At 36.6% G+C, this 19,351-nt stretch overlaps 1 protein-coding gene across 1 annotated transcript in view; it reads left to right on the top strand.

Moving 5' to 3' along the window:
- The window catches only part of LRP1B (LDL receptor related protein 1B), a 470,964-nt gene extending 455,560 nt beyond the window's left edge, over positions 1-15,404 (top strand). The window contains exons 85-89 of the mRNA XM_056350419.1: positions 4,423-4,499; positions 7,234-7,324; positions 9,742-9,886; positions 10,893-10,991; positions 13,563-15,404. Coding sequence (XP_056206394.1) covers positions 4,423-4,499; positions 7,234-7,324; positions 9,742-9,886; positions 10,893-10,991; positions 13,563-13,703 — 553 coding nt within the window. The 3' untranslated portion in view covers positions 13,704-15,404. The remainder of the gene's footprint in view (positions 1-4,422; positions 4,500-7,233; positions 7,325-9,741; positions 9,887-10,892; positions 10,992-13,562) is intronic.
- The last annotated feature ends 3,947 nt before the right edge of the window (positions 15,405-19,351 follow it).

Genomic DNA, 19,351 nt, shown 5'->3' with positions numbered 1-19,351 from the left:
CTATTATTATTTACATAAAAAATCATCTATGTTGTGACTTAAAAGAAAAGCAAAGTTAGAAAACTACTTTGTATAATGAAGAAATATCATTTATAGGTAAGGAACATTTTCAATTCCCCTTCCACCTTTATTTTGTAGTGACTCACAGATTCTGTAGTACACACAGAACAATCTTTCAATGCTGCTTTCTGTCATTTTTTTGACACAGACTGGTATATGGAATTTGTAAGCAGTTGTCTACAAAAGAGCTTTTAAGTGTGTATTATGCCTGCTATATTATATTTCTATAACAATGCCTGTGGCTAAAAAAAAAAATAAAAATAAAAAAAGAAAGAGAAACAAAACCAAAAAAAATTGCACATTGCCACCAAATTAGCCTTTTTATTAGTTTTTTTTCTTTTTGTTCAGACATTTCATAGTCAAATGGTTCCTTTTGGTCAAGTGCCCATATAATTAGATTTAGGGTGTTTCAGTGCACTGACCTGTAAGGGTTAGACAAAAATAGAGGAGAGAGACATTTTCTTTCATGAATAGGCCCTGTAACAACAGCACTGATCAGTCTCAACCTTAATTCTAAATATTCCTCATTACAAGTGGCACACCTTTGTAATTTCAGTTTAAAGATTTTAAAACATCTCTGTTTGTACTACTATTTCCTCAAAATAATAATTCCTACATCTTAGGCATTCTGTGTATCAGAACTTTTTTCTCAAGCACTCATCTCTTTCTAAATGTAGAAGTCAATTGTAACAGAGAGCACTGTAGCATGGTTTTATTAATGACCTTGGCAGCAGACCATGTACAACCTTTATTTATTACATTCACTCTCAGTTTTTATATTGGCATTGTCTGTGATATTGTTGCTCTTCGATCTGCTCACCAATCCTGTTGGGAACGGAGGTTTGCACCTGGAGATGTTCACTGCAGCACCTTGCACCACTCGGCTGACTCTAGCCTGTGCTTCACTGTAGGGCTCCCCATCTGTTTCCATCTCTGTGTGTTTGTGTAGCTCAGATGAGGCGTTATCACTGTTGTTTCTTCACCATTCTTGGTAATATGAATGTCTTCCATGAAACCCCTGACTTTACATAGTTCTGTTTCGTTAATGCTTTGTAGTTTGCCCTTACTGCAAATGCCCTGTCTCTGACCATACAAGTATTGGCAGTGCTACAGAACAAAGGCTCCTGGTACCAAACGATTTGGCAAGGTACAAACACTGTGCATGAAATTGAGCTAGGAGTTGGTTCTTATTCTAGCTGCTGAGCAGTCTGAGTTTAAATGTCTGAAAATGTTATTGAAAACAATGTCTGTCTACAGTGTCTAAAAATAATTGAAAATGGTTAAGACCTGCTCATTTCCCATGTTTTGGCATGAACAGTTGTCCATGTCTGAACCCCATCGTTCTTCATGTGCCTGCTCATGGCTAATTTTCTGTCAAATCCCCTTGCAGACAGCATACCTTCCCCCTGGGCTTTATTTCTTTTTCTGTTGTATCTGCCCAAGTCTTCCTAGCTTGCTGGACCATCAAGGGGCAATCGTTTTGTCTCTGAGTATAGAGGGAAATGATGGCGATCCCGTCAGCTTCAGTCCCTTTGAAGCTGGAGACAGCAAGCGTTTGGAAAAAAATAAAATGAAGTGGTAACTCTTAATCATGTCTTTTATGAGACTTTTATCAAATGCCTCAGAAATGTTTCAGTATTGCTGCCACTTACAATTAAAATGCCTAAATAGGTAAAGAACTGCTAATACTCTTTAATTTGTTCTTGTTTACTACATAGATAGCTGTAGGTTTTCTTTCTTCACCATCTATTGTAGTGTCATATCTGCTGTAAGATTTTGAAGAGCATAATTGTACATCAGACACTATTTTCTAATAAGCTTATACTTGCATGCTTCATTGTGATTCTTATGCTAGTCTCAGTATCTATATTATAGTTTTTAAACTGTTTTAAGACAGATTTATGGTTATGATTCTCTTGTACAGCAGGAGTATTTGAAACCTTCAATATAAAGATTTAGGTACAAAGTTAAGATATGTCTTAACTGAAAGAAATCTTTCCATTTTGATAGTGTAGTATTAAATGAAAATTGCCTCTCATAACAAGCTTTAACCACATAAGCTGAATCCCCAACAGCAACGATGCAAAACTTCCAGTAAAGAAATCTAAGGACTTTATTTCATGGTTGTCACATGCCAGCAGTTTGAATCCCAGTGGAATATTCTAAGTAGAAAGATTTATGGTGTTTCTCTACAAGAATGGAGATACTTATTTTGCAGCTGTATGTTGAGTAGTGATCTTCTGAAAAAACAAGTTCCTTGAATAGTATCTTAGTAAGATAGGCTGTCAGTGTAATCTTTTCCATTTGATAGAATTGTTAAAAAGAGATCTGTAAAAAAAAAAAAAATGGAACAGATGCATCTTTTGAAAAATTAAATGTGCTAAAGAATGTGCTGAAGCGGTGGTAAGCAGGAGTGGAAATGTCAGCTGGGTTCAGTTATAAAATATGTCATTGTGAACCGTAATGTGTGAAATTAATTAGTAACTGGGGTGTTCCTTTTGCAGTGAGGAAATATAAGTATTTTCCATGTTTATTTAAGTAAACAAACATTTCAATAAACTTGAAGAACTTCTAAATTATACTTCAATCAGCTATCAATTAACAAACATGTTTTTAAAGGCTATCTGTGCCTTACCTCTGTAGAGCTAAGCACCTTCATAACATATCCTACCAAAAATTAAATTACTTCCCTGAAAAAAGTTCAAACTTGGTATGAAACCCAGTAAAGAGAGTTATCTGAATGTTGGATTGTGCTGGAATAGGCTTAGGAGCAAAGAGAGAAACAAGCCATTCTTCTGCAGAGATCTGCAATGACAAAAGCCAGACAAAAGCATCATCAACAAAGCTGGCTAGAGCTCTCCTGTAAGAATTCCACAGTTTTTGTCTGGAATATTTTCTATCTTTCCAAACCTTTTTGCATTACAGAATGATGTCAGTCGTTAAGCATGTCCACCTCTAAACTCTGCGATTTGCTAAATCTTTAGAAAGGCATCAGATAACAGGATGTCTTAGAACTGCGTGCTTGGTAATGCTTATGCATTTTCCTAAAGGTAACCCACATTGAAATTCATAAATAATTCAAAAATATTTAGAAAAATATGTATTTCAGTGCACAATACACAACAGAGGCAGATGAAAAGTGACTGCTTCCTGCCGTCACAGATTTCCACAAGGAGAGCTTGAGCTTCTATAGTAAACTTAATCATGTTTACAGCAGGATGAATAAGCAATTGAATTTCATTCAGGTATTTGTTTCCATTTTTGATGCATTTGCTGAGCCTGCATAGCTGGACTCCTTGTGTTTGCTTGTATGGCTGGAGAGCATTCTGAATCCCAACTGAAGAAATATTTGCATAGTGATATTCATACAAGGAAATTATAGCAGAATAACTGTACGCATCCAGGCACCTGGCTCGTGAAGAGTGTATTTTGAACACAAACAGTATTCAGGGCCCTCTGAAGCCAGTAAATACTCTTGTCCCTTTAGGACAGCTCTTCATGCTTTAACTCTCACACCTCCTTGCACACACACATGTATCTATTTCTGCAAATAAGTATCTAGTTTTATAGTTAAAAATTAAAAGATAAAACCCTTAAATTCTACAATTTTCAGGGCAATGATTAAATCTGAAAGCAAAGAAAAAAGGGGACTTCAGTTAATTTGTGAATATTATTCAGGTCCTAATTGTTCAAGTAAATTATTACAACCAGGTCTGTAAGAACGGTTCTGCAGTAAACTGCATTACCCAGAGCACTGGGAAATGGCAGAACGGTGGAAGCAGCCAGCTGGGATGGATACTGCAGGATACTGGATGCATGTTGTAGTTTATGTTCAGTCAGATACACTTTGTGCAGTACTGACGGGGCTGTTCGAGCGTCTAGATCAAAGCTGACCCTAAAATAATATGGTGCAAATAAAGTGCCTTAGCAAATAAGTCCTGCTGGACTAAGCTGGCTATGCGTGCGTGGATCCAGCTCCTATGCGTGGATCCAGCTCAAGCATTCCTTCATTAGTGCATTGTAGGCGGTAGTTGGTTTAATAGGATGTTAATATACTGCTGATTATGCCTGTTGTTTTATTATTCAAGAATTTTAGAAAAGGACTCTGGAATGAAGATTGCAGTGATAGTAACAGGAATTGAAGAAGCAAATCTGTAGTTTTAAACTAAAAACATACTTTAAATGTTTTAAGTGCCATGGTAGAATACTGCTGACTCCTTCCATGAAGCTTATTGTTTCTTTTGTAGAATCACTGTTTGTCATTTGTGTAGCTCTTGAGAAGATGCTGGTGGTCTCTTTAATAGGTTACTGTGTTAATAGCTGACATCTATTAACTTTACCGTCTTAATTGGATACTTTTAGATGTTCAGCCAACTGGTCAGGCACACAGTGTGAGAGGCCAGCTCCCAAAAGCAGCAAGTCTGACAATATCAGTACAAGTAAGTATTTCAAATAACTTCTCTCACTTGTCAAATTTGGCTCAGTTTTGAGAAATTTTTACCTGGGGATATTTTAGAATGTGAGTTTGTGTCATGAAGCGTGCTGGTTGCCTGTATTTAAAAGAAAACCCAAACCACAAATATAGATATCTCAGCATTTTGATTGACATTCGATGTCTCGTGAGGCGGTTTGGATGGGAGCCATATGTGCTCACTGCTTGAAGGGCTAGCCTGCCCTTTTCTTACACAAAGCCTATCAAGTGGCTAGTGCTTGGTGATACTGCTGTGCAGAGAACTAGTATGAGACCTTCTGACCATTTAAGTCCTACTGAAAGCATAAAAAATGGAGTTGTAAGTAGTCCATCACTCTTGCATTGGCTGTCTGTAGAGGTTTGAATTTTACCTGCTGTGAAAACCACCCTGAAAGTAAGAATAGTTTCTCTCATACTTTTTTAAAAAACATCTGTAAGCATAAAAGGATGGTGTTGCTAAACTATTAGCAGTTAAACCGGACAAGGTTCCCTGCAGTGCATGGAGTATGCTGATGGTACCCTGCTGTACGTCTCTTGGTCACATTTAACCCAACTGAAGCAGGCAAATGAATTGCCCACCGTTCGGATCAGCTTGATGCTTAGATGAATTTTTTCTAGTGATCCAGACAAGTGAAATAACATTTACAAGCTGGAAATGGGTGAAAAATCAGCCAGAACCTAGATCAGTATTTCATGTTTTCATAGGACAAGGGGATTGGTTTTAAGCTGAAAGGAAGTAGATTGAGATTAGATATCAGGAAGAACCTCTCCCCGTGAGGGCGGCGAGGCGGTGGGCCAGGCTGCCCAGAGCAGCTGTGGGTGCCCCATCCCTGGCAGTGCTCCAGGCCAGGCTGGATGGGGCTGGGAGCAGCCTGGGCTGGGGGGGGGGTGTCCCTGCCCGGGGCAGGGGGTGGGAACTGGGTGGGCTTTGAGGTCCCTTCCAAACCAGACCCTTCTCTGGTTCTATGATTTAAACAACAGGTGCATCTGAAAACCACCAACCCAGATGAAGACTCAGTTGTACTAGGCGCTATAAAAAACAAACAGTAATCCTCCTGAAAGCTCTTGAAGTAAGGGACTGATAGTTTAGTTCTCCTAGGAAGACTAGTCACAGTGAATCTGTAAACTATATTTCTGTGCAGAGCAGAGAAAGCTGTTGGGCTTTCATTCTTGTGGGGTTTTTTTCTTTTTTTTCCCCCCATTCATTTCAATTTTAATGTCAAGCCTATGGCAGGGGCTAGGAGCTAGATGACCTTTAGGATTCCTTCCAACCCAGACCATTCTCTGCATCTGTGTTGAGGGGATACCTGCTAAAATTTGGGAAATGGATATTCATCTTGTGCATGCTTCTAGACCCCAGGCTGCACCAGGGTCACCAGATGGGAATTAATGCCTGTTGGGCTGTTTTTCAGGTTTGGATTAGGTTTGGGGTTTTTTTGTTTGTTTGTTTTTAGTATTTACCTGCCAAGGCAAAATGAACCTTTTTTTTTTTTTTTTCCTAAATTGAACTTCATCCAGTTAATTGTCAAATGTTCTCTTCAAATAGTGTACTTGTTTACATCCTGAATCTTCATAAACCGTAATGAACTCAGGATGACTCAAGTCTTTATTCAGTTGTACTTCATTTCAGGCCTCTGACAACCTGACTTGGCTTTCAGTAAGACTTCAGGCAGAATTCATGGCATCTTTTTCAGTTCTGTATTTTGACTGTGTTTAATGTAGAGCAGAGATTGCCAACAGCTTATTCCTTTAATAGAACAATAATTGTAACCAATGAAACAACCAGCAATATTTTTGTTTTCCACCAGTTAAGGGCTGTGATAATAAAGTAAATGCATGTCATTCCACATTTGCATTATATTGGAGTCCTGCGCTTTATAAGGGCCAGCGTTTTATAACATAAAATTATTTGTTGCATGTATTTCTTTATTGTCAGATACTTACATTAAAGCTGAGAAATTCTTAGAAGGGTACAATTGCTGACCTTCTTTTTACAGGTAGTCTCATTTCAGTGAACCTATCTGCCAAAATAATGTTAAGCTTGTTTTCTTTTTCCCTGTTCCCTCCTCTCCTTTAACATCACTGTCTGATCTGTGCACTGCTTTTCTGCTACATTAAGCATTATTGTAGTTTCCTTGATTGCCTATATCAACATAAGAAAATTACTGGTTCTCGAGTACAATGCAGTAAAATACAGGAATGCACCAACCAGCTAGAAATTAATATTGCTTTCCACTTTTAATTTTCCCTCAAATAAAAGTAATACATACACGGAAGTGCTAATAATGGAATTCTTCAATCAGGGCCATGCCTACTGAATATTTTAAATTAATAGTTGCATGACTCAGACTACTGAAGATGATGGTGGCAGTTAAACGCAGTGGCCATGCCACTGCAGTCCAGATTGTTCAGCAATTCCACACACCTACGTACAGTATTGCTGCAAGTGCGGGCAGGGTATCAGTCCAAAGCATAGTTGTATCCAGAAAGCGGAAACTCCTGGCTTGTTGATAAAAGCACTTGTGTATACACCGTTATGTGTAAAGATATTTTATTGTATTGATCAACATTAAAATGTCAGATCAGTGAAGGTCATCACATGAAATTGCATTTGTTGCTGAGGGAATTTCTGTTTTACAGCTGTGAAGTAATTACTAGACGTAGCTGTGAGTATTCAGTGATATTTCCTTTCCCTGTTTTAGGAAGCATTGCAATCATTGTTCCGCTTGTGTTACTGGTGACTTTGATCACTACTCTGGTAATTGGACTGTTTCTTTGCAAAAGGAAACGAAGGTAAGTAATTTTATATTGATGTATGAAGCAAAAAGATGAATCTTTAAATTATGTGTATCTTTTTGATATAAAATAATCCACTTTATATATGTTGAGCAGATATTAAAAAAAAAAAAGCCCCAAACACAACAAACAACCCAAAATTTGTTTCTGGATGTGCTGAGTTATGTTTTGGTTCTTGCTGGAGCAATCGTGTCTGTTGTTTATACTCACATTTCACATCCACTAGATCAGAAAATTTAGTTCTTTACTTACCCCATTTGCTCAATACTGCCAAGTGTGTCAATAATTCTGTCCAGAGACTTGGTGAACTTAATAAAGAGAATTAATGTGTTTCACTGGAACCATGTAATTAATATTGCTCATGTCTAGAAGTACTTTCAGATGGAGCCTGTGCAGAATTTCTAGTTTCTAGTTACAATTCACTTCAATTTACTTACTTTGATTAGTTCATTTTGATTTTATAGAAGTTATAGTGACAGTGGAAACAATGTTCAGCATACCTACTGCAGAGTCCCAAGACTTGTCATCGTTGTATTTTAGTACCTTGCATAGGAAGCCAAAGTCCAGCACTGAACAGTGAGTCTTTTGTTCTCTGGAGTGGAGGTACCTTAAGGCTGATAATGAACTTGGGGAGTGAGGTGGACATTTTGACTGTGACTGTTTTTTCGAAGTCCATGCTGGGTGGCAGGGGAAGCGTTTCTACCGTGTGCAGGCACCTGAGAGAGCTGCAAACTGTCTTCTGTTCAGAGAAACGAGAAACTGATGTTAGTGGTGGTACAGATTTAAGAAGGAAAGATTCCTAATAATAAGAAGGTGGCCAACTAAGGAAGACCTGGGGTGGGGGTCAGACAGTGAACCATTCGCTTCAGGCCTGTAGCTGGCCTGCTGCCTGGCCTTGAGCAGCTGTCGACCTTTCTGCTGGGGCTTTGTTACCCCACCTCTGAAAGCAAGACAAATGTCATCTTTTGTAAAGTTCTTCTGAAATCTGTGATGAATCTTCTCTTTCTGCAAATGTGACCATTTATGAGACTGTTTCAGTCCTCCAGACTAAAAGAATCTTTGAAGTTACTATCATCTAACATCATACATAGCATCTCCCCTGCAAACTCTGGTGCTAACTAGTAAGCATTAATGTTTAAATCCTTTTCGAAAAGCCAGTGAAATACATTCCCTGACCATATTGTTAGCAATGCTGGCCCTGCCAGGCTGCATGGATGTCATTACATACTGCTGTACCTAAACCACAAATTTTGTGATGGACAGATCCTGAAAACCAGTTGCTGGTCTGTAAATTTTTTTAAGTTACTGAGAATAACATGTTAAATAATAAATCTTCAGTAGAAAAATAAAACTAACCTCAATGAAGAACTTTTTTCCCCCTTAAAATTATATTTGAAATTGTATTTTAGGGGGGGGGTACCTCTTCAAAGATGACTGTCAAGTGCTAAACTTGATGTAGATGTTGAACACTTGTACGCTACAGATAAGTGCTTATTTTAGGAAATATTTTGTCTATGTCATTTCTGAAAAATGCAGATCCTTTAATGCATTGGATTTCAGACACTGACTGCATCATTCTCAACCAAACAAGAGAACTCGACTGTTACCATCCCAACTGTGAGCTCCCTATTATTCCCTTGTAATTCTAGAGAAAGTATTGCATTGGGAAAAATTACCCTCTTGAGCTTATTTCAATTGCTCAGACTAAAACCACCTCCTTAGCTAGAAGAAATGAATTCAGCAACTAAAACAATTCAATTCAATCACTTATCTTTACTGATATCTAATTCAAGGTTAAAAATAAGACTCTGTCTTTTATTAAAGTTTGTAAAAATTGAAGTTGAACTTCAACTTTCCAATAACCACTGGCAGGGAATACAAACTGGAACTACGAGAAGTTCATACATTTTTAATGCGTCATAATGAAACCATTTGCTTGTCCTCAGATTGCAACTGACTTTGGGCAACTGATTTCAAATGGAAGTGAAATGAATGAGCAAGGGAACATGACTCATATTCGCTCCATTACTGCAGGGAATCTGCAATGAATTTGCAAGGCTTTCCTTCGGAAGTGAGGGAAATCTGGAAATAAAAGGAGGAAGTCAAGGTTATAGACAACGAGTTAGCACTTTGTATGAATTCATACCACTCCAGCTAAACTGAGAAAAACAATAAAAAGCTACTTCCAGCTTATGTAAGATCTACACATACACTCAAATTGCTACTTTGTTTGAAAAATTGAAAGATTTTCTGATTGTCTCTGCAGGAAACACTTTTTCATCCTTTTGGTCTTAATGATTAAAGAGAAATAAAACAAAATTTTTACTGTTTTAGGATGAAGCATCCAAGAAATTACCTGAAAAGTCTCTAGCTGCTGCTTTTTTTTTTTTTGTGTCTGTGCTTATGCATTGTAGGACAAAAACTATCAGAAGACAACCCATTATAAATGGAGGAATCAACGTAGAAATTGGCAATCCATCATACAACATGTATGAGGTGGGCCATGATCACAGTGAAGGTGGTCTTTTAGCCTCAGATTTTACTGTAAATGCAGAAAAGGTAATTTTTATCTTCTTCTACTTATTTTATGTCTTACAAATGTTTTGGCTTTAAATGTAATTAATAGAAACATAAACCAATGACATTTAGCTTTAGTTAATGAATATAAAGTCAAGTTAGATTTAATTAGAATGTCATGTATATATTAACAGCTGTCTTGCAGTCTGATGCTTGCTGATTGACATTTTTTCCTAGTGCCTGCATTTTACCAAAATATAATTGCAACCAAACTATGAAATGAGGGGGTGTTTGTTACAGACACATCTGCCCCATATTGCCAAGTTGCAACCTATCTTTTTTAGTCTAGTCTCAGATCCTGAATGGAAATATATTATGGTACAGCCTACCCTCTGAAGCGTGAAAGTGTATACACATACCTATGAGACTAACTTATTTCATATATGAAAACTTCCAAAGGCATAAAGTCCTGGCTGGATAGATTAAATGTTTACACAAAGCTAGTAAGTATTATCGTTTTCTTGTAAAAGATGCTGTCACTTCTGCAGCACCACTCTTCGGTGATTGAACTCCCCGAGCGATGTGACATGGGATGAACGGGGTAATGCTGCGATATCTTTCCTAGAGCTCCGTAATCAGACATACACCAAAGGGCAGCCATCATTCTGTGGCATTTCTGACAAAGCAATAACCGGATTACTGATAGCTCTAGGAATGTCATCGCTGAATCACATAGACAGTGTGCTGAATGCAAGAGGTAAGCTGAAAATGGAGTTACTCGCTGGAGGAAGAGTAACTGAGCCAGTGCTTATGGTGGAGGCTGGCTCTAATCCCGAATGAAAAAAGATTTTAAAATGCTGGATTTTATTCTCTTGTCGAATGCAAGAATTTTTCATGATGAAGAATACCTGTAAGTAGACTTTTTTTTTTAATTGTAATCACTCTAAAATAATGTTTTTAATCAGTGCACTGTTTATTTAACAGTGTTGATAAGTACACATGCAAAATGCTCTATTAGCACAGAAACTAAAATTTTCTGTTTATACAGGCCAGATACATAGGGGGAGGGCCCACTGCATTCAAGCTTCCCCACACAGCTCCATCAATCTACCTAAACTCTGACTTGAAAGGACCACTATCAACAGGGGTGAGAAATGATAATTCAAATCCATTTCATTCCACCACAGCCCCTTTCTAAAGAAATGTTGTCTTTTTTTTTTTAATAGAGGCATTTTCTGTTTGTTTTTTAATTTTGGTTTTCTTCTTGTAATGGAAAGAAGGTTGACAGTAAATAATACATTTTCTACTTGAGATAAAGGGTCCCTCTCTGCATACAAAATTTCATCTGTACCCATCATTGTAATGTGATCTAAAAACACAAATGTGTCTTTGCAAGGAATAAAAAAGCAGTAAGCAATGTGATCATAGGATAACATAACGTAACATAAGTTTAGCACAGCATTCACAGCCATGTATCTTGATATATTTGCAATTTATAGGTAAATACAGGCATTTATCAAAGTGTATCAAACCGAAAGAAGTTCCAAAATAAAAGAAAACAAGTCCTTTTATTTTAGAGGAATGTAATACATACTAAAATAAACAATTTCCTTTAATATTTGAAATACATTTCTTAATTTTTCAGCTTTCAATTTTTATTATAAATTAGCCACTTCTAAAACATTGGTTTTTGACTACAATTTAGCATGATATTTACAACCATTGAAATTTAAAATATTAGAAAGGGACATCAATATGATATTCATTTTCATGTGCCTCAGTATATATATTCATCTTTTGTGCCATTTGCATTCTTGCATGATTGTAATATGTTGTATTTGGAAGTTTAACAATTTGTACAGGGTATGATATTTCTGATGGAGCACAAAACCATGGATGATGAAAGCTAGAATATATGCCCATCTCTAACATTAACTCTTTCTGTTATTCAAGTCACTCCAGTTACTTTCTATACCTCACTGTACTGCATTATGGTATCAGTATCCACTCCAAAGAGGTATCATGACACAGAGCTGTATACTTCTAATATATATATAAAAGTTCTGTATACTTTTAATAATCTATAAGGTACTATATAAATTCCAAGTGTCTCAGTTCTGTTGTGGGTATCATCTGTAATAATGATTGCCAATGAAATAAAAAGGCCTGTCAATTGAAATAAAACTAAATCTCTGTTTTCCTAAATTACTGATTATAACCATCATGACAAATGTTAAGATCTCTAACGCAATGGGGACAGACAGGTATAACTGAGTTTGCTCTCATAAATTACTACAGCAGTTGATTACATATTTATGTTCCATCACTATGGAAGAGTATCTTCTTTGTTATGATTCTTTTTTAAAATAAATGTGGCTCACCTTTTTCTGCCTCCATTCCAGGAAGACTGAGACACCAGGCAATCACTTTGTCATCTGTAATAGGTGGATCAGGCAGCTCCTGACTAGCTGCACGAGTGGCAGCCGTGTCTGAATAAGGAGTGTCTGAATCCTGGGCTCAGAAATGGTCTTGGTCAACAGGGAAAGGAGGAACTAAGGTTCTAGGCATCTTTTCTTCCTTGTTACCCAGGGTGTACTCAGGATATTTGCAAGTCAAGAAAACCTACCCACTGCTGTTTGGGTAATTTAACTTTTTGCCACTTCATATGTACACCAACCAAATTTATTTACCTACTCTATAGTTTAGTGGTGTTCCAGTCAGTATTTGGGTAAGCAAAGCTGGGCTGTTTCATTAGGTATAAGGAAGAGGAAGATTTGCACCACAAAGTACCCTGTCCAGTTATTGTAGGTAAAAAGCTGAACATCTAGTGGCGCAGCAAAGGTCTTTTAAGAGGCAAAAAAGGCACCAAGTATGAAGGAATTAGTGGAGACATTTACACGGTAAACCTTGGATAGTGCTTTCCCCTTAGCACAATTGATAGGAGAGTAAGTTTTCATCCATGTTATGTATCCTTCTGTGCTGTCAGACTCGGGAGATTTCTTATATACTGCAGTGCTTTGCAAAATTAAAAATGGACTTGTCCTATACTGAACCACCACTCATTTCAATAGATTTTTTTGTTACAGTCCAAACTACCAAAACTGTTGAGAAAATACTTCTCAATCTGTATCTACTATGATATATGAACAGTTATGCTGGTTTATTATTAAAGTTTAATTTACATTACGAAAGTATTGAATTTTTGGTCAAATCATGTTGTATATTTGGGCCACAGAATTCGAAAACTTGGTCAGCTATTGATGGGATGCTGATGTCTTAGAACAGGTAATACATCTGGAAACTGTTGGTTGCAGTTTTCTACTGTTAAACTTGTCACATGGTCTCACAGTGCACCTTCTCTATAAACTCCTTCATATCTCTTCTGAAATCTTCCAGTGTAATAAGGTGGACAAGTCAACCTCAGAGACATTTTTCAAGGTTTTTGTTTTAATTTGTGTCATTGTTTTTATTGTTTTACTATCATCAGATGCTGCATGTCATGTCATTGGTTATTTTAATAGCATGTCTCATCATGAATTTAGTTGTTAACTAAATAATTAACTCATTATCAGGTTTGCAGAAGTCCAGGTATCTATTAAATATGTCCAGTTATATTTTATGTGTACTTGTTCTTGCTTTAACAAAACCATTTCCATTTCCATAAACATTTATTTTGGTTTAATCCGACTGATCTAATGTGTGATTAATTTCTCCACAGCCAACAAATTACGCCAATCCAGTATACGCAAAGTTATACATGGATGGACAAAACTGTCGAAACTCCTTAGCAAGTGTTGATGAAAGAAGAGAACTCCTTCCAAAGAAAATAGATATTGGGATAAGGGAGACTGTGGCATAATCTGCTGTTACCTTTTATACTCTGTATAAATGTATAAAATATAAGGATTACTTTTCTATGTACCAACAGTATTATAATTGTTTTGGCATCAGCATTACCTCTGTTTTTTGTTTGATTGATTGTTTTCTGGGTTTTTCTTTTGCTGATGACTTTTGACTGACCATTTGTAAGGTATTTTTATGAAAAAGAAACTGCACTACGGTACAATTTACAACAATGCTGCTGAAATAACACACCTTTAAATTTGTTAAAATTGCAAACAACATATTAGTTTGTAGTGTGAAAATGAGCAATCTATTTTCTATGAACTTTTTTTGGTTCTACTTAATCGATGAAGATGGTATCTGCACTTTTTCATTATGTAGTCTGGAAGCTGTAGTACAGTGTGTAATTTTGTTTATTTTAAATGGTGAAAGAATGATTGAATGGTCTACTCTCTTCTTTGTGCCCATTAGAATTTCTCTTCAGATCCTGATAAAGCTAGATAACTTCTCACAAACAAACAAACTTGCTTTTAAATTAGCTTTAGGTTGCCAAGAAGTAAATGGGACTATAGAAATGAAACATCTAATGGTCTGCATGAACACAATGATTATGTTTCAGAAATTCAGTGACTGTACATGATATACTAAACATATATACCATGTAAACAAGCTTTGTATTTATTAAAACCTTATAGAACATAGTAACGATATATCTTGGAAGCTGAAACGTTACTTGCTGTGGGACGAAGCATATGAACTCCAACAGTCCTGTAGGACAGTAGCCACCCTAGAGCACAAGAGGGCATTGCCTACACATGCATTATATGTTTATTCATTTAATCACATGCATTACTTATGGATTAGTAAGTCCCCAACACATACCAAGCAGTAGGAAAAAAACCCAAACCCCAAACCTTAAGCACACACGGATGATCACAGCATTCAATTCTGACAATCACAAAGAAGTCGTACCTCTTTAGAGATATTAAAGAATACAAAACACAGCAGTTTCTTTAAATGAAGATAAACTACGATATTGCGGAGGTAAAACGTAACTAGGTTGCCTAGTAGTGAAACCTTACCTAAGCCCAAGTTTCAATAGTCTGGATTAAATACAAAAACACAGTTATCAAAAGTGAAAAGCATCAGTATCAGTTTCCAGCACTTGCTCTGACCTGGTCTGCTTTCTGTTGTTGCTAAGAGGGAAAATCTAACTTATCTTTTTTTAATTTTGATGGAAATAAAGAATACAATTTCTTTCAGGTTTGAACTGAATCGAAATATTTTATACATAACTTTAAAGGCACAAAAGACTTATTCACACATATACTGTGGAGGACTCTTCCTTCCTCTGCTAGACATGACTGACTTTTAGCTATCATAATATATTAACCTAACAGATTAAATATGTTTGTGGTTGCTCTTTATTCCCTTTGTACAAGCATTACAAAAATAACTGCTGTTTTATAAAAGATTTTTGTTGTACTATTGTGCATGCATACTACCTATTTCTAAACTTTGCCATATTGGGGCCTTTATAAAACTCTTGATTTATGTAATACTAGTGCAATTTTGCTTGAACAATGTTACGCATATCATAGACTTTTTCAGGTTCTTGTTTAAGTACATTTTTTTAAATTGAACAGTATTTTTCATTTTGGTTATAATAGTCATTTTGCCTATGTTTCTACAATGAAGTGTTAAATACTTTATAAAAGAATTGTTGACTGATTTATTTAAATGAAAAACTACATACTTAATTCAGTGTGTTGACTAATTTTTAAATTTAACTGATAAAATGAAAACTAAAGGAGAGCAAATTGAAGGGAAAGAATGTTTCTTTGTACAAGTGGCTAAATTCCTTTTCTTAATGACAATTTTTGCTTTTTATACAACTTCTATTTAAATGTTTTCGCAGCTCTGCACATGTTTGGGTAACTTAGGTGTATAGCTGTTTATTGTGTCAATAGAACTTTAAAACTATTTCATTTTCTTTAAAAATACTGTATTAAATAGTTTCATACCATACAGCTATGATTCCACAGGTTCTGCTTTTATTCCACTGACATCATCAGAGATGGATTTGGCCCTCAGTTTTTGCATAATTACAGTTGTTATGAGGCGTGAGTAGTTGATCTTTTTGAGAGACGTTACTGTTTATTTTTTGGCAGAGAATGTTGTATCTTTAATAATTAGGTAGAACTAAATTCTAACTAGTGGGTGTACAAGTAACATGAGTTTGAAATCATTGACTCTTACACAGACCTGATGAAATTTATTTCTTGTGATGCCTGATGTTTCTTTTCAGTGAGACATTTTTATTTACTTTACACTGGCTTAAGTGTAAATGGCTTCTTTAAAAAAATTAAATGTATTTATTTTCATATTTTTTCCTATGAAATATTATTTTTATATTTTCTATGAAAAGTATATTTTCATAGAAGTACATAGAAAAGTCGATGTCAGTGGAGCTATTTCGGTATTGGATAGAATTTTGTCTTGAGTTTATTGGCAGAATTTTGATGGAGATATTGAGCTCCACCACCACCGTGCCTTCAGGATCTTTAAATTACACATAGGTGTAATAATCTCCAATAGATTTTTTGTTTGTTTGTTTTTTACTTTACCAAGGTTTTCCATAGGAACTGTTCCTCACAATCCTTTAACAGCCCCAGAATCCCCAGGCTCTGTAGCTGTGCCAAACACATAAGGAGCTGGAGAGTGAAAGATTGAGAACCTCATCAATAACCTATATGTGCATCCTCATAAGTTCAGTAAAATAATTTGGGGCAGGAAATAATATAAACTTTTACAAGGAACAGCAAAAATTTTTATTTTTTTCATTTCCACAGCCTTCTTGCTGTTATTAATGCCACAGATTCATGTATGTTTTAAGCTGACATAAGCTTAGAAGAAAAAAATTTGGATAAATGTGCTTGTATCACTGATGAAAACATCTGTCTCTTCAGGTTGTAGTTGCAAGGATTTTTGTGGTTGCTTTCCTGAAAATACTAATGACATTTCATGTGAAATGCTATTTCACTGAATTCATCAGGGTAAAATTTTTCTTCCACAGTACTAATAATTTTTCTTGGCAATGTGAAACAGTTTTTGGATTCCATAAATATCAGGTATTAAAATTATTCAGGGAAATGAAACTGCTGATAAATCTAACCCTGAAATACACTGTTTGTTTACTTTTTACTGTTAGGCTAAGCAACGGTTCCAGGTTCCTGGGTGACCATGATACAGCTCTATGTCTCTTGTTGCTTTCATTACCCACATTTTCATTCAACAGAAAAAACCCATACATGTGAACTTGAAGGGTGGCATGGTGTGCTCCTTCACAAATTAGGTTTTTAAATTCTTTGGTGAATGGAGAAGGGTGATGAAGGGCTACACAAAACATACTTATTTTTATATATATATATATAATATGTAAAATGCCAAACTTCATCTAATTGTGTCTAATGGATCTTTTTCTTTCCACAGAGGTTTTGCTAGTATATTTATAAGTAACAACAGCGCAGTGGAGTCTCTGCCTTGTGGTAGATCTCTTGTCCAATGTGACAGTTTGCAAAAACAGTAGATCATGACAACAAAAGCTCAAAGCAACAAATTGAGATAGGTGATGCTCTTGAGCCTTTGATAAGTCATCCCATACAACTAAGATTGTCAACATGAATACAGTCCTGTTCATAAACACGCTAGGAAGCACATTTGAGAATATTTTTTTTCTGCGTTTTAATTGGTCTAACATTTCCAAGAAAACCATGGGATTTGATGTTTGCAAAAGGGAAAGCTATATAGTGGAATACCCTTAAAACTTCTACCTAAGTTTATTATCTGTCAGTGAGATTGTGAAGAAGGTCCTAATGTAACAGCAATTATTTTATTTTTATCAAGCTCTTAGTGACCAGAATCAGTGTGATCACGTATGTAATAAAATTTTGTGCAAACACATTTCAGAAAATTTGTTGCACATAGAAGTGCATAATGTATCAGAATGAAACAGTGTTTCTTCTCTTGTATCCCACTTTTTGGAGGGTGATGAGAAGATAAAGGAAAGAAATGTCAGTGATAATAAAAGGTCCTCAAGGTATTCAGTCTTAAAAATAAAGACATTTTTCATGTGAAACAAGCAGACCAACAGTGAATCTTGTCTGTCTAGCCCTGAGCATCTCTGCAAATATATTGAGGCATTTGGATTTTTTCAAGTCTTAGATGGGCAGAAGTATGGCTGATGGTGGGAATGATAATTTATCATCCTACTTCTCTAATTTATTGAGCTTACCATCTCCACATGAGTGAAATACAGATCTGATGAAAATAAAGGTTTCTAATTTAGTGCCTGTATTGTAAGATGACAAAAAGGAGGAAAGAAGCATAAAGCATCTTTTTGCTTCTCTATGCCAGCTGCACATCACTTAGCACGTGTTGTGACTCCCATGACCTCTGACAGTGGTCTTCAAAGTAGTGCTTGAATAGAGGGAACTGTCTGCTGGCCTCAAGAGGGTGCTGAATGAGTTTTTCCTGGAAAGAAGATAATGATACTACTGCCTCCACTACTGCTACTAAACCTAATAGTGATCCTTTTTTGTCAAAAAAAAAAAAAACAAAAAAACCCCCACAAGATATGTGCATGTACAAAATATGTATAGTATCAGAACTGATATGTAGTTACTCCAGTAAAACCTCATTTTCACAGGTGAGTAGAAAGGAAGGCCTGAAACTGCCATGGAAACTCAATGGATATATTAATTTAGGATTACCATTAAGCTCTTTTAAAGTGAGTGTTCAATCGGGGGGGGGGGGGGGGGGGGGAGAGAGATTATATAAGTTGGTCAGTGATTTTTTTTTTTTTTTTCTGAATCTTAAATAAACAATTTTGAATGTTACAAGAGCTGGCATCTGGCATCTCAAAAGTTCCAGAAAAGCTGTGCAGCGAAACAGATTCTCACTTGGGTTTAATGTCGGTAACGCACAAACAGCAATTTTGTGTCACATAAGTAGGTGTTTGATGATTCATTAGTGATAAATAGAGTAAGATAAGCACATGTAGATTCACAACAGCACTTGCTGAAGAGATGATGTGCTCAACAGGTCGGTGTTCAGCCACATGAATAGCTGAAGAGGTGGGGAGGGGGTTGCACCTGAGCATTGGGGGAAGGGGATTCCACCTGCATCGACATGGCAGGGTGTGCTGATGCATGAATCTGGTGACCTCATGTGTGAGCTGCTCCCTGGGCTGTGTAACAGCCCAGAACCTCAGTTGGACCCTGAGCATCAACCATTTTGCTCTGTCCAAAGAGCAGTAGGTGATGTTAAGGTACACCGTTTCAATTCCATCGATGACTGTAAAGTCTGGGCATTACCCACGTGGCTAATAGGGTATCCCAGTCTAAGGGTGGTGGCATCCTCGTGTATTGGGCAGGAATGAACCTTTGAAGGGCACACCATTGCTGGGTGGGAGAGCAGCCACATCTGATGGGAAAGTGGTAGCAGGAAGCATGTCAGGTGCCAGCCCTCATGTCCTACTGGTGGACATTGTCATGCACTGCCTTTTGCGGTGTTTAGAAAGCGTAACCAAGTGTCTGTACCTCTGGCTGAGAGGCTCTGGGTGCGCTGTCAGCCCAGAGATGCTTCCCCTGTGTAACTGACTGT

Source organism: Falco biarmicus, chromosome 8 (genome assembly GCF_023638135.1).
Source record: "Falco biarmicus isolate bFalBia1 chromosome 8, bFalBia1.pri, whole genome shotgun sequence".
NCBI classification, from domain to species: domain Eukaryota; kingdom Metazoa; phylum Chordata; class Aves; order Falconiformes; family Falconidae; genus Falco; species Falco biarmicus.
This window is presented reverse-complemented; position numbering and strand designations above follow the sequence as displayed.